Source organism: Pleuronectes platessa, chromosome 1, assembly GCF_947347685.1.
Source record: "Pleuronectes platessa chromosome 1, fPlePla1.1, whole genome shotgun sequence".
Lineage (NCBI taxonomy): Eukaryota > Metazoa > Chordata > Actinopteri > Pleuronectiformes > Pleuronectidae > Pleuronectes > Pleuronectes platessa.
Window position 1 is genome coordinate 21,447,589 of NC_070626.1, and position 13,860 is coordinate 21,461,448.

A 13,860-nucleotide genomic window follows, 5' to 3' on the forward strand; every position below is an offset into this window, starting at 1 on the left:
TTCAAATGTCTAGTTTCAGTGTTTTAGGTTAAACTGTGCTTGATGTCTTTCGGTAGATGTGCATGTTCTTCAGTAGGATTGTGCTGTTTGGCATTATACCAACTATTGACCGAGATACTATTACCAATATCTGATTTCCGTGGCGATTATCTATAGTCAATATTCTTAAAAACAATGTTTGAGAAGCCACCGAGTCGATGTGAAAGCAGTCACTCACAGTGATGAACCTACAGAGAAACATCACCCGAATACGATGCTCCCGTCTGTTTGGCTGAGCTCTGAAGTGATTTCAACTCATTGTTTAAACTGTCCAGTCTGTAAATTTACTCTTCGGCTCCCTCACACTGCTCTCGTAGCCTCATTGTCAGTGACAGCAGGTCCCTGTGTGAAGAAGCTCCAAAAACCCTTTGTACACTCGCGGCTCATTGGCAAACAGAAACACTGAGTAACAAGCTGGTTAACAGAGTGAAGCACTTAAAGCAGATCCAGAGCCAGTTGATGTAGTAGACCAATAACAGCTGAAACAGAATGAATATACTCTGCTGTGTATGGAAATGACCCACTGATTAGTAATATGTTCACCATATCAACTTAAAAGGTGAATATATGATCATGTTGTTTGCAAATCACTGATAGGAAGTGACTGAAGAATATACTTGTTTCTATTCTTAGTATTTTAAGTGTTTTATTGGCGATGGGGTACATTTTCTTAATATTCATTTTACAGACGACCATAAGAAAAAGTGTTAAGTGCTCCCTCTAGTGTTTGTTCTTTATGCTGGTACCTTGACATAATGTGACTAAACCAGCCTACACTGCTGTCAGGTCCCATTTTGGGATGTCGATGACGGACTGGTCCAGAAAAGCATGATGAACTTTAGTTTAGTTTAATTAATCAGTTATTTTAGGTGCACTTTATGTGATAAATGATTAACAGATTATATTGTTTATCTGAGAGAAGCCTCTGTACGTGCACTGTGAGGGATGTAAGCATATCAAAAGTGAAAGATGTTTCGTCATTCATGGACCTTGGCACTTACTTATCAGTCAACACAGCAATTCAATAAATCTCTCAGTATAAATGATTGTCCAACCGAATCACATGAAACTTTATTTTATTTGCACATATAGTTGTAGTTCGTCAGTTCTGAATTCTTTCAGGTTCATTTTATTCTTATTAATACCAATAATACCAAAAGCCTATGAGAACTATAGGGGGATATATGCCTTCAGACCTGCCTGTGTGTTTCTAATTTGAATCGTGCTCTGTTTGTGTTCACAGGAGAGACTCTGCTCAGCCCTCTGGTGATGTGTGGACCTCATGGCCTTAAGTTTTTGAAGCCCGTGGAGCTGCGCTTACCTCACTGTGCGTCAATGACCCCTGATGGTTGGTCTTTTGCTCTAAAATCCTCCGACTCCTCGTCGGGTATGCTGTGCTCTCTCTGTTCTTCCGGGGTCCTTTGGGCTGGCTGTGTGACAATTTGATGGTTGTGTGTCACTGTTCAATGAGATTTTACCCCAAGTTTTGGTTTTCCTCTTGTTCAAAAATCACTTTAAACCAAATAATTGATTTCTTCTCACAATGACCTGAGAATCAATCTTGGGCGAAAATCTGTCTTTTTTTTTTTCATTTTATGGCTTCAGGTTGATTCATTTCCATCATTTATTACTAAGTTAACTCATCCACAAAATCTCTCATTTGCTGTATCACTTGTTTTGTTAATGTGGTGTTTATTAATTTCACATCCTGAAACTTCAGTATTTCCCTCTTGGTTTTTCCCCTCTGAGTTCCCTTAACAAGTTCCTCTCATTTCATTTAACATGCTTGCACCCGATGCTTGGCTGTACCGTCATTTAATTTCATCAGGTAGAATTATAGTGCATGCTCCTCTGTGATTTTCTCACATAGCCACCCAAATCCTGACCTGGAGAACAACGTACAGAGACCCTCTGGGAACTGGGACACTGTCATAGACAATAATGACCGTCATTATCCCCCCATCCCCCAAAAAGGAAAGATTACACAAAGACATCTTCTATCATGTCAAAATATAGCCATCTAAATTTAGCTGCCTTTATCCCAAAGGTCTTCCTCATTTCAAGGAAGCTTTCAGGTGGAGAGAATTATTTATTTATTTTTTCAGGCGGGGCCTCAGCTTGTTTGCAAAGATGAGTCTGTTAGATTTGATCAGGGACAGACAGGAACCTGAAGTATGCAAATACACAAACTGTTCTCATGAGCAGGAGGAGAAAGGCATTCAAGCAATTCTTTTTAAAATGGTAATTAAGACGATGAAGCTTAATTCTCATTATTTTCTGGCTGATGGACCCAAACAAGTCAAATCTAATGTTTGTTTTTGAGACTTGACATTATAGATACAGGAGAAACAATTATTAATAGTTTATCACCCATAAATATCTATTTAAATTCACAGAATATTAATCATTGAAATTGATCAGTAATTTACTCAGAACAGAACTTGGACACAGAGCAAACGCTGCTTAAATCATGTTAATGGAAACTAAATCCAAACCAGAGTCGAGTAAGTGGGTCAACATTTGATCTGAAGAAAAATTCAGGTAATAAAGAAAACCAATATTGAAGAAGGACCCGGGGCTCCTATATAAGCTCAATTTTCTTTTTCAAGGGATAAAAAGAAGAGAACAAAACTGAGGAGAGTAATTCATTTCTCCTCTCACTTTTCTTATTACCATCCTTCTCGTGCCCCAGCTTCGAAAACACTGTTAATTTTGGCAGTGGTCAGGATTAGCTGTTAATTAGCCTCATTTGAATTGCCGGGCTGAATGAGATGTCCGCTCGCTCCGTTGTCCTGCTGAATGGTGGGAGGATTCTCAGGCCCCTTCGTAATCCTCTTATTGTAAAGCCAGGCCACTCTCCAGCCTCCCCCCCCCCCCGTCTCCTTCTGTGGCTTTCTCTTCACTTTGATTCTTCTTCTCCTCTTTCTTCCCGAACACCTCTCCGTGTCTCACTGCCTCTCCTCTGTTTGCTGTTATTCTGTGGATCAATATGTTTATTTAAAGCTCTGTGAAGAAGACGATTCATGTGCACAGAGACAGAGTTTGACTTGAAAACCACATGAAACTGCTCAAATATCTCACTTGACACCAAGTCTTTATTTAAAGCTACAATGTGGAGGTTTTGACTACTAAAGGCTCAATGTAGCTTTTAATAAGCATGTACACACAAAAGCATGCACGTGATGCACCAGGCTGATGTTTTCACACTAGTTCACTCTTCGCTTGGTGGTTACGATACAGCAAGTTTTATTTATCAGGTTTAAAATAGAAAAATTTTAATCTAATTGGATGTTCATCACCTCAAACTAGTATTATTACTGAAATCTCTAAGAAATGCCAAATAACATTTTCGCTTTGAGACAATCATGTGACAACAGAGACGGGTCACATACTCATAACTCCAATGCATTGTGAGTGCGTGAGAGAGAGGACATGTGTTGTTTTGGGACATAAAGCATCGGTCCTGTGTGTAAAGTCTGTAGTCATGCCTTCAAAGAACTGAAGTCTGATTTCGAGCTTGGACCACCAAAGACAAACTGGCAAACTTCAGTCAGAAATTTAGAGTCAAAATCTCAGGATGTGACGCACAATGTTGCCACAACACACAACCAGTGAGTAACAAACCACATGGAATCATCCAGTATACACAGGCTGCCATTGTTTGGGTCATTTCTGAATATAGTCCAGGAAAAACGCACACACACAATGGAGGGATGTGACGGAGGCACAGATGGAGGACACAAGCTGATGCTGGGCCTGTTCTCTCAGATCTTTCCTATTGTTATATTTACATAGCTGAGCTAGGATTCAGATCAACCTCAGATTGAGAAGTAGGAACAAGTTGATGTCTGACACAGATCGAAGAATTTTATCAACAGTTAGTCGACAAGTTTGTCAGATTGTTCTCATAAGGAAACAGAACTGAACAAAAAAACATGTCTGAAGCCAGGTGAAGTTTTCCTGTGAGTCCCAGCTTCTGAATCTGAATCACACTGACAGGGTTACAAAATATGGATCTTTATAAGTTGAAATGAAGAAATGCATTTGAGTTATGTTTGTGGCTTTTCTTCCTTTAACTTAGCGTCTAAATAGGCAACAATCCTCTGATTATTCATCTTCTGTATCAGTCAAACTTTAGCACAATACAACCAGTCTAAATTGACACTTGATCTCAATAAGCAGGCTGCACTTCCACTGTCACATGTAGAGGCTGTCCGCTCTATCGATGGACCTCTGCCAAGCCCCCTCTGCTTAATCTGATTGATCACTGGAACTTTGCTCTTGGCGCAGACTCGTATGTTTATAATTGCAATTACACCGAGACCTCGCAGTCACTGGGGTCTAATTTTCAGTCAACAGGAGACCAGGGACGTTCAATAAAACAATGACACTGCTTTTATTAGTTTATTTTCCTGCTGCGCTGCTTGGATTCGAGCCACAAACTCACAGTATCACTCAGAGCGGCTCGTAGTCGCAATATCGAATCCAGCTCTGCACTCAGGGCTGTTTTAAAATGAGACTAGTGCTTTTCATGACTTGGTCGTTCATTGGGTTTTGCCGTGTGAGGGAGTCAGTGATTGTTGTAAAATGCATTACATGTGCCACCTTCTCTCTCCTCAGGTGACCCGAAAAGCTGGCAGAACAAGTCTGTTCCCGGGGACCCCAACTACCTGGTGGGCGCCAACTGCGTCTCCGTGCTCATTGACCACTTTTAAAGACGGAGATGGAGGCGGGGCCGGCGGGTGTGACGTTACTGAACACGGAGCCACGGTGGATAAAATGAAGACGACACACACGAGCCGTTTTCAGACATGACCTCCAGAGGAACTCCAGCGAATTTGGTCCAGACTTTCTCCAGAGTATTCCCCTTCACACAGGCAGGAGATTCTCCGCTCGGGCGCGTTCACAACAGCAACACATTTTCACGCAGGATTCAGGCGAGGGGGGAGGGGGGGAGGGGTGGGGGGCAGGTAGAGGCAGGAAGTCACATATTAGTCCCGCTGCGGAGATCACATGTTTTTGTTTACAGAACATCCACACAGGCGTCGGCCCTTATCGCTGCAAACTCTCATGACATCCTCGTCAGTGTCTTCTACGTGTATGGCAGCGCCTCTTTTTTTGCTAGTCTTTTTGTATTTTTTTAATTCTTCGCGTCGGTTCCATGTCAGATGTGTCGCCGACCTCCCGCTCGCTCCCGGTGAATCCAGCGGAGGATCTGCTGCTGTGTTCTCACGTTGACTCAGGACTCTCCAGAGTTTCTGTGGACTTTACACAACGGGGCCAGACGGAGAAAGTCAGCAGAAACTCCGGAGGCTCTTACTCTGACATTTGAGTTCACACGTACGACCCCCGACGGAGACATTCCGGAGGATCTCTGGAGTTCAGTGCATGTCTGAAAGCATGAAAGAAGGCTACACACACACCACACACACCACACACACCACACACACACCACACACACCACACACACACTGATGGATGCACACCACACACCATAGAATGGAGTATGAAGAAGATTGGCTCTGTGCTGTTTGCCCACAGAAGAAGGAGAGACTGATGATCACTACAAGTTATTCCTGAAAACATTTTCCCCCAGTTTGAGGTTTTGATGTGAAATGAAGTCGTTGATGATGCATGCCCCATTCCACTGAGGTTTAACTTTTTATATAAGGCGATGTTTATTGTAATTTTTACATGAATATAGATGGACGGACGGCTTTTGAGGCAGCGTAAATGCTTCAAACATATTTATGCTATATATGCATACAGTATATATAGTAGTATATAGCTGATTTACTTAAGTTTAAATCAAGAGTTCAGTCGAGATCTTGTTGTTTTTCAGTTCAGGTGACTTGAAGACAGACCGCGTTTATTAGTTTTTCCTCCACAATGAAGGTTTGAGGCGGACGTGAGATTAAACAAGAGATGGTGACGTGTGGAAGTTTCTGTTGAAGGAGTTGAAAAAAGCTCGAGCTGGATATGAACCCAAGTAGCACACTTTTATAGAGAAGCTCTTCCTCCACTCCTTTATTCTTCCTTTTCCTACGGTTATATCTTGTAGCTCTTATTTCTTCCCACATCTCTCCTTCCAGCCTGAGGGAGATCTATGCATGTTCTTGACTCAGGTCCAGTAGCCTCCTCAGTTCCCTCCTCACATCTCTCTCTCTCTCTTTCTTCGCTCTTTCTCTTTCTCTTTCTGTCTGTGCGCTCTTGCACACAAACACACAAATAAGCAGTGATGCCTTATCTGCAGATTATTCACTTTTCATCAAGAAAAAAAACTAAACAAATAAGTTATGATAAATTATGGTATAATGTCATTTGTTTTTGCCATTTCATCTTTTTTGTGGACCCACTGTATAAATGAACTTGGGTTTAGCTCACCATAACAGTTGATAAAGGATAACGAAGGTATGCTCTTCTTTTATCTGCTATGCATTACTTAAAGAAAAGAAGAAAAAAAACAGAAAAGAAGTGGCTGTAAATAAAGCTAGCATATTGCCTTGTTTCTTTTGTTTGTAAATGAACTTTTTGTATGTCTTTCTTTTTTGTATAAAACTTAGAGAAAACATGTGGAAGCGAGTGAACATGCTTATCTTTGTATTCTGGATATACCCTCGAGCCTTTGGAACTTATAACCTAACAATAACACATCACACATTTTCTACCAATATATTCACCCTATGTTACAGTCACGACTAAGGACTTTTCTTTTTGTAACGGCTCTTTAAGGATCAGGATCAAGTACTTTGGCTAAAACACATTAAGAACCTGTTCCTTTGAAAGGGTGTGCTCTCAAAGTGTTCCCCTCACTGATTTGTGATACTGGATGCCGTATCGTGTGCCCTTAAATGTATTTTTGTACTAATAGACAATATATAATGTATGGCACACCAGTACCATTTTTATTTTTAGATATAACACGGCTTTAATTGGATATTAGCTCTTCACGTGTGGCTGACTTTTTTTTTTCTCCTCTACAACACAATTTTAAGTATACCACTGTATTAATAAATAAAATCATTTTTAAAGTAAAGAATGTGTCTGAAAGGGAGTTTTTTTTTCTTAAGCCTTTTATCTAAACGTTTTTTTTAAATAAGGAACTTCTTGCTCTGTTCTTTCCACTTTACCTCAACTGAGCAAACCTCTGGGCGATCTGGCCAAAAAGTATATCAAGATAAAGAAAAATTATAGAAGTTAATACTGATAACTATGATAAGTACCACATGATCTATTTTAAATATAAGAACTGATTTTTGCTCCTAAGCGAAGGTTGTGTTTTAAATTATTTATGAGCAGACACTCGATAAACAGCAATACATTTTTACTAAACTAGTGTAGATCAATTCCTTGCCTTACTGTGATTACAAATGTTATATTGCTAACATACAATAAATAATTCATGAAAGTTATACTGTGATAGTTATTGATATGGTTTTATTGACCACAATTTCAATTTTGCTTCCTGTTGTTACTATATAAATAGGATTGATTTATCATCGGTTAATCTATAAAACGCTGATCAGGATTCACAAGAACCATTTTCAAATACCTGGTTATTGTTTACTATCAGTACAAAACCCAAAGATACATTGTTTACAATCACACAACACAGGAATATCAACTTTGATGATCTCTAATTCTCATCATTGATGGGTTTAAAGCTGTAAAAATTCCAGTTGCATGTCTCATGTTTCACAGGTAGGTGGCGCAGGTGAGCCCTGGTTGAGTTTGCTACACAAGGTCAGAAATACACACACAAGTCCTTCAGCTTTGATTTTCAAGTGTCAGGATGCAACAGAGATAAACTCATCACACTTCATTGTTTCCTTTTCTATTCATTTTGCCACTGGTTGAATAGCAATAGTCATATTATTATTATTATTGTCTTTATTTATACAGCGGCGTTCATTCATGAAATTTAGCACCAAATGCTTCACACTTTAAATAGAAGGTCTTTATAATGGAAAACAAGATGGAACCGAAAATCCAGTAAAAATCAGTGGTCTAAAGAATCAGACCACTGATGAATGTAATAAACTGAGGTTACGATGAATTTTAAAACTGTAGATGAAGCAAAGCGTTTCCTGTATCCAGGAGTTCTGAGGGGGAAGAGGTAAATCTTCAGCTTTGGATTCATCTGAATGTGTAACAAGCTGAACATGTTGGGAAACAGACACCAGACAAACTACTAATATAAAAACCCATCACTAATGATCAGGTCTCTTTTCTTTTCTAAACCTTCTTCATGTGCAGAGCATGCACCTCCTGCTCAGTTCCCTCCAGCAGCTCTGCACTGAGATGAAGGACAGAGGATCCAGAGCCACCGGTCAATGACACTGCAGATCTGCTGCTGCGGCGGCTCTGATCTGCAGTCACGTGTTTCACACCAGGTAAACACACCTGGACTTTTTCGTTTCATTCACCTTAACACTCAGTCCTCGTGACATGGTGCAAATGTGTCCAAATGATCCGAGGCTGCAGATTTGATGCTGCCACGTTTTCCTCCAAATCACTACATCACCACCAGCAGCATCACCAGCATGACCAGTAGCACCAGCAGCAGCATCACCACCAGCAGCAGCAGCAGCAGCACCAGCAGCAGCCGCAGCACCAGCGGGTGAGCCACTCACTCGTTGGCTGATGAGTGAAGAGAACACCTCCCCCCTCTGCTGCTCCACTATCGTAGTAAAACACGCTCCATGCAGCTCGCCGCCATCGGACGCGCACCGTGGCACATCTCCAATGCGCATTGTGCGTCCCCGCCGCTGAGCCGCTGGATCCGCTCTGTGTCGCCTGTGAGCCGCCGCCGGAGCCTCTCACACGAGGAACCTGCGGATATTCAGACGCCAGATAAAAGAGAAAACCCCTATCACAACTGGTTTCAACTCTGCGGACGCGTGCGTTGTGTCTTTTCTCTCAACGAGTGCGGGATCATCGTCTGTGGTTTCACGCGTGTTGTACCCACGCTGCTCCATCCCTCCTGCGCGGAGCGGAGAGGCTGCGGAGGACGGAGCTTGGCAGCGGGACCATGTGAAGCTGCTCCACGGCTGCAGGAGAACGATGCGTCTGCGCTTTGTGCCATTTCTGGCTTTTGAGGAATGGACTCTTCTCCGGAGCTGCCCCCGAGTCCAACCTGTGCATTGTGTGTGTCTGTGTTTGGGGATATGAGGTAGCACTTCATGTGTGTGTGCGCGTGTTTGTGTGCGTGTGTGCGTGTTGTGGTAAACATCAGCTCTTCTCGCCTCTTCTCTCCTCCCTCCGCCGCAGCGCGTCTCTAATTGGAGCGACTCCGGAGCCTCTTAATTGATGGAGATCGGACACTGACGGAGAGTTTCCCAGTTTTCCCAGTTCCGCACAGGCTGAAGCACCAGCAGCCCGCTGCAGTGTGGATGTTATTCTCCTCCTCTGCTGCAGCTTTGTTCGCTCCTTTCCATCCGTGACGATGCCGTTGAGCGCGCTGCCCCGCAGCAGCGGCGGCCTCAGCGGCCCGGGGTCCCTGAGTCCCGCGTCGCTGTCCCGCAGCCTGTCCCGGCTCAGGGAGCACCGGACCCGGACCCGGATCATGCTGGCGCTGGGGGTCTCTCAGATGGTTCTGGGGAGTCTGATCCTGGCCGTCAGCTTCGCGGCTCTGGCTCTCACCACATCACCCAGAGTCCGACACTCCTGTCCCTTCTGGGCAGGTTTCTCTGTGAGTACACACATACACACACACTGAGCAACACGCACACTGAACACACACACTGAGGACGCACTGAGGAAAACACACTCAATACACAATGATGAACACACACTGAGGAACACAAACTGGTGAACACAAACTGGTGAACACACACTGAGGAACACACACCGAGGAACACACACCGATGAACACACACCGATGAACACACTGAGGAACACACAAACACACACTGAGAAAAACACTAGTGAACACACTGAGGACCATACACTGGAAACACACTGGTGAACACACACTGAGGAACACCCACTGAACACACACTGAGAAACACACACTGAACACACACTGAGAAACACACTGGTGAACACACACTGAACACACACTGAGGAACATACACTGAACACACACTGAGGAACATACACTCAACACACACTGAGAAGCACACTGGTGAACACATACTGGTGAACACACACTGGTGAACACACACTGAGGAACATACACTGAACACACACTGAGGAACACACACTCAACACACACTGAGAAGCACACTGGTGAACACATACTGGTGAACACATACTGGTGAACACACACTGGTGAACACACACTGAGGAGCACACACTGAGGAACATACACTGAACACACATACACACAATGATGAACACACACAATGTAGCTGAAGTTGCTTCACTAAAGAAAAACAATATAATCGACCATCAAGACACGATCTGACGATAAAGGAAATATTAATTTGTATTGATTATGATTCAATATTTGTCCCTTGTCAGCACATTTGTCTCATGGGCTGTAGATACAGATGTTATCCATAAACGTTATATATGTTCACTATTGACTCAATTTAAAAAACATTAACATGATGAATGTCTAAGAGGTTGAATTGTGAGTACATGAGTGATATCAGGACCACACGCACACACACACACACACACACAGTCAGAGTCATATGAGGAGGATATTTTAAATATAGTATATATGTATATATATATATATGTTTGCTGGGTTCTCGGTGAGATGTTTTTGTACAAGTGAAATTTTCATGGTGCTTTGTGTAAATATTTATGAACACACACTTCTTTGATTTTCTGCCAGAGAGGAGGAGGAGCAGGAACGGTCCATTAATTATAGAGGCAGTGGGGCAGAGTGCAGGGGTGAGGGGAGGTCTGTGGCACAAGGGCCATCTGTGGTGTGGGTGTGTGTCTGTGTGTGTATGTGTGTGTTTCTGTGTGTGTGAGTGTGGTGAGTGTATCATTACAATAAGTGACCTGCGCGACGCACCCATTGGCAATCAGTGCTTCAGGCTGATTTTTGTATAGCATGTTTCAGGTCTGTCATTCTGTTGTGCTACATCTTACATTCTGTTGTCTTTGCGCACCAAATCTACATCTCTCTCTCTCTATATATATATATATATACATCTTTGTGCTCCAACACACACACACACACACACACACACACACACACACACACACAAGCAAAACCTCAACTGTGCTTTTTTTTGGTTTGATGTGATTCATTCTGTTTTCCCAGCCCACACTGAAGCTATAAAACTCCAGAAACACAGCCGCAGTGGCAAAACAAGAACACAACGTCTCTGCAGACAGAAATAAAATAAACCTGCAACAAAATCACTCTTCCCGAAACACAACTCTTGTTTATATTATTATTCAGAATAATCCACCCAGAAGAATCTCATCTGACCCTAAATGATCAATGAAACATTAAGGGGGGGGGCTCATCTTCAAATGACTCAGAAGCTTTTTATAATCAGGGAGACGTGTGAAACTACCGGTTAACAATCTGCACAAACATTTCAAATTCTGCTCCACAGAATCTCAGAAAGCAATCAGCCTGCATCCAAGCAACATGTCTGAGATAGTGATGTGTTGTTTGCTACTGATTCTTATCAAGAGGGATTTTATATACGATACAAGACGAGGGGAATCGGGTGAGGTTTTATGTTCTTATAGCTCTGAGGCTGATTATGACAACAAGAGCCTGCTCAGTGCCCTCGGCCACAGTGGTGCCAAAACCCCAGATAATGTGATGGAGGGCATCTCTCCGTCTGGAGACGCTGGTGATGGAGGTGATTTGTCCTCAAGCAATCACAGGGGAAGTCACTCGCAAAGTTTAGAGACTTCAAATGTCCCCAAAACAACAAAAAAAAAACACAGTTTAAAATATTCCGACGTAACCATCAGACTTTTGCGTAAAAGACGTAGCGTCCACAAAGATGTGTCAGCTCAGTTGGAGCCACGTTTTACAATCCGGTCTCTGATGTCGGATTATAACGGCAAAAAATGCAGCGTCTCCAGAGATTGGAAAATAGCAGGGAGCTAATTAGATTAGAAAACTGTGTCCCTCTCGATCAAGAATTCAGTTTGAGTGAATAAGACCAATCGGAGGCGTACGGGAGAGTCGGGCTGGTTCTGCGTTTTGTGATTAAATCCAATAAGATGAGTGTAATTGTACACAAAAGCTTCCTTTGTGAAGCTGTAAGAGTCCGCAGAGATAATCTGCTCCTAATTTCAGAGGAGGGAAGGGTTCCCTCTCTCTGCTCCACGTGTGTGGGTGTAGAGTGTGAGCAGTTCATAGTCTTCATGGTGGTGGGCCAAGTGTGTAGAATCAGAGAGGAGGTCATAATCCTGAGTGTGTTACAAACGCTTTACTGCAGTTTATCCACATTTTGATATGTCATTTCCCAAAGACAGATATCTCTCCTTAAAGGGAAGGTTCACAGAGAAATGAAAATTCACCCATTATCCACTCACCACAATGCCGAAGGGGAGGGGGGGTGAAGTGTTTGAGTCCACAAAACACTGCGTTGCACGTTAGCATCGCTCCGTCCAGGAGCAGTATGGAGGCATTAAGTTTTATTTACATTAACGTTTTGAACGTTTGAAAAATCAATCCCCATTTACTTCAATTGTATTGGATTTGGCTCCAACGCTGTTTACCCCTGAGACTCCTAAAGTGTTTTGTGGACTCATAAACTTCACCCACTCCCTCCATCGGCATAATGGGGAGAAGATAATGAGGGAGTTTTCATTTTTCTGTGAACTATCCCAGGGTATACACTGTATGCATAGATGTCAACGTATCCACCAGTGTGCCAGTGCAGCTGCTTTAATGGTCCCCACCAAGCGTCTCCAAGTGGACCACAGGGAAATAACGACATATCTGTGGTGTCCAAATCTGTCCACAGCTGTCCAGTATATGGAACAAGAAAATATTAATATATGTCCAGACCTTTGATTCAATTAGCATTCGGCCCCATAAAGGATCTTATATTGTCTGTTTGCGTTTGACTCGCAGTATACCGCCCCCTTGTGGTGCCTTTAGACAGACGTCTCCCACAAGAAGTCAAACTGCTAAATATGGTTGGGGTGAGGCTCCGGTGTTGTCAGGCAGACTCTCCCATGGTGTCAACGAATGACTTCTGCCATCGATAATAGTCGTGGTGTTAAGGGGGCAGATGTGGGTCTGGAGGCCGCAGCTGGACGCGTCTACCAGCCTTTCATGGTTTGTTATTTTGGTGGATATGACGTCTTTTCCATTGTGTTAAACGAGGTGTAGATTCTCTGTGAGAGAAGAGCCCATCGTGGCAGGAAGTCACTCTGTCGCTGTTAGTTTAATGTCAAATATGCTGCAAACCAAACAAAGGGATTCTTTTTTCCCAACCTGTTTTGACTTTGGCTTTTCTTTCCGTTGCCTTTAAGTTGAGCTTCTGCCAACTACTGGTGACCAGAGCTAATGAGGAAGGTGACGACAAATCCTTAATCCTTTTGCGTCTGTGTGTGTGTGTGTGTGTGTGTGTGTGTGTGAACTCTGTAGGTGGCTGTGTGTGGTCACTGCGGGACATCATTACGGATCTCTGTATGATGACTGGTGTTGTGGGAATTCATCACGGTCGCAGCGAGAGAAGGAATAATCTTTACATCCTACACAGAGCAATCACTGCTGAGCCTGGCTGTCCCTCCTCCTTCTACACACACGCACACACACACACACACACACACACACACACACACACTCGAAGGCACACGCGCACACAAATACATCCCATCTCTGTGTTGTGCATATCAGTTGTTCTGTGTCCGTCATCATGATTTTCCAAACGCCAACAT

At 43.1% G+C, this 13,860-nt stretch overlaps 2 protein-coding genes across 8 annotated transcripts in view; both read left to right on the plus strand.

The window, feature by feature from the left end:
* tjp1a (tight junction protein 1a) overlaps positions 1–7,078 on the plus strand; it is a 50,208-nt gene extending 43,130 nt beyond the window's left edge. For 3 of the 7 annotated variants that reach the window (XM_053441787.1, XM_053441709.1, XM_053441872.1), the window contains 2 exons: positions 1,283–1,426; positions 4,660–7,078. In XM_053441787.1, coding sequence (XP_053297762.1) covers positions 1,283–1,426; positions 4,660–4,754 — 239 coding nt within the window. In that variant the 3' untranslated portion in view covers positions 4,755–7,078. The remainder of the gene's footprint in view (positions 1–1,282; positions 1,427–4,659) is intronic. The other 4 variants (XM_053442027.1, XM_053442182.1, XM_053441949.1 and 1 more) reach the window with 2 other exon arrangements.
* Positions 7,079–9,605: 2,527 nt separating this feature from the next.
* Positions 9,606–13,860, plus strand: part of fam189a1 (family with sequence similarity 189 member A1) — a 78,603-nt gene continuing 74,348 nt past the window's right edge. The window contains exon 1 of the mRNA XM_053428493.1: positions 9,606–9,730. Coding sequence (XP_053284468.1) covers positions 9,629–9,730 — 102 coding nt within the window. The 5' untranslated portion in view covers positions 9,606–9,628. The remainder of the gene's footprint in view (positions 9,731–13,860) is intronic.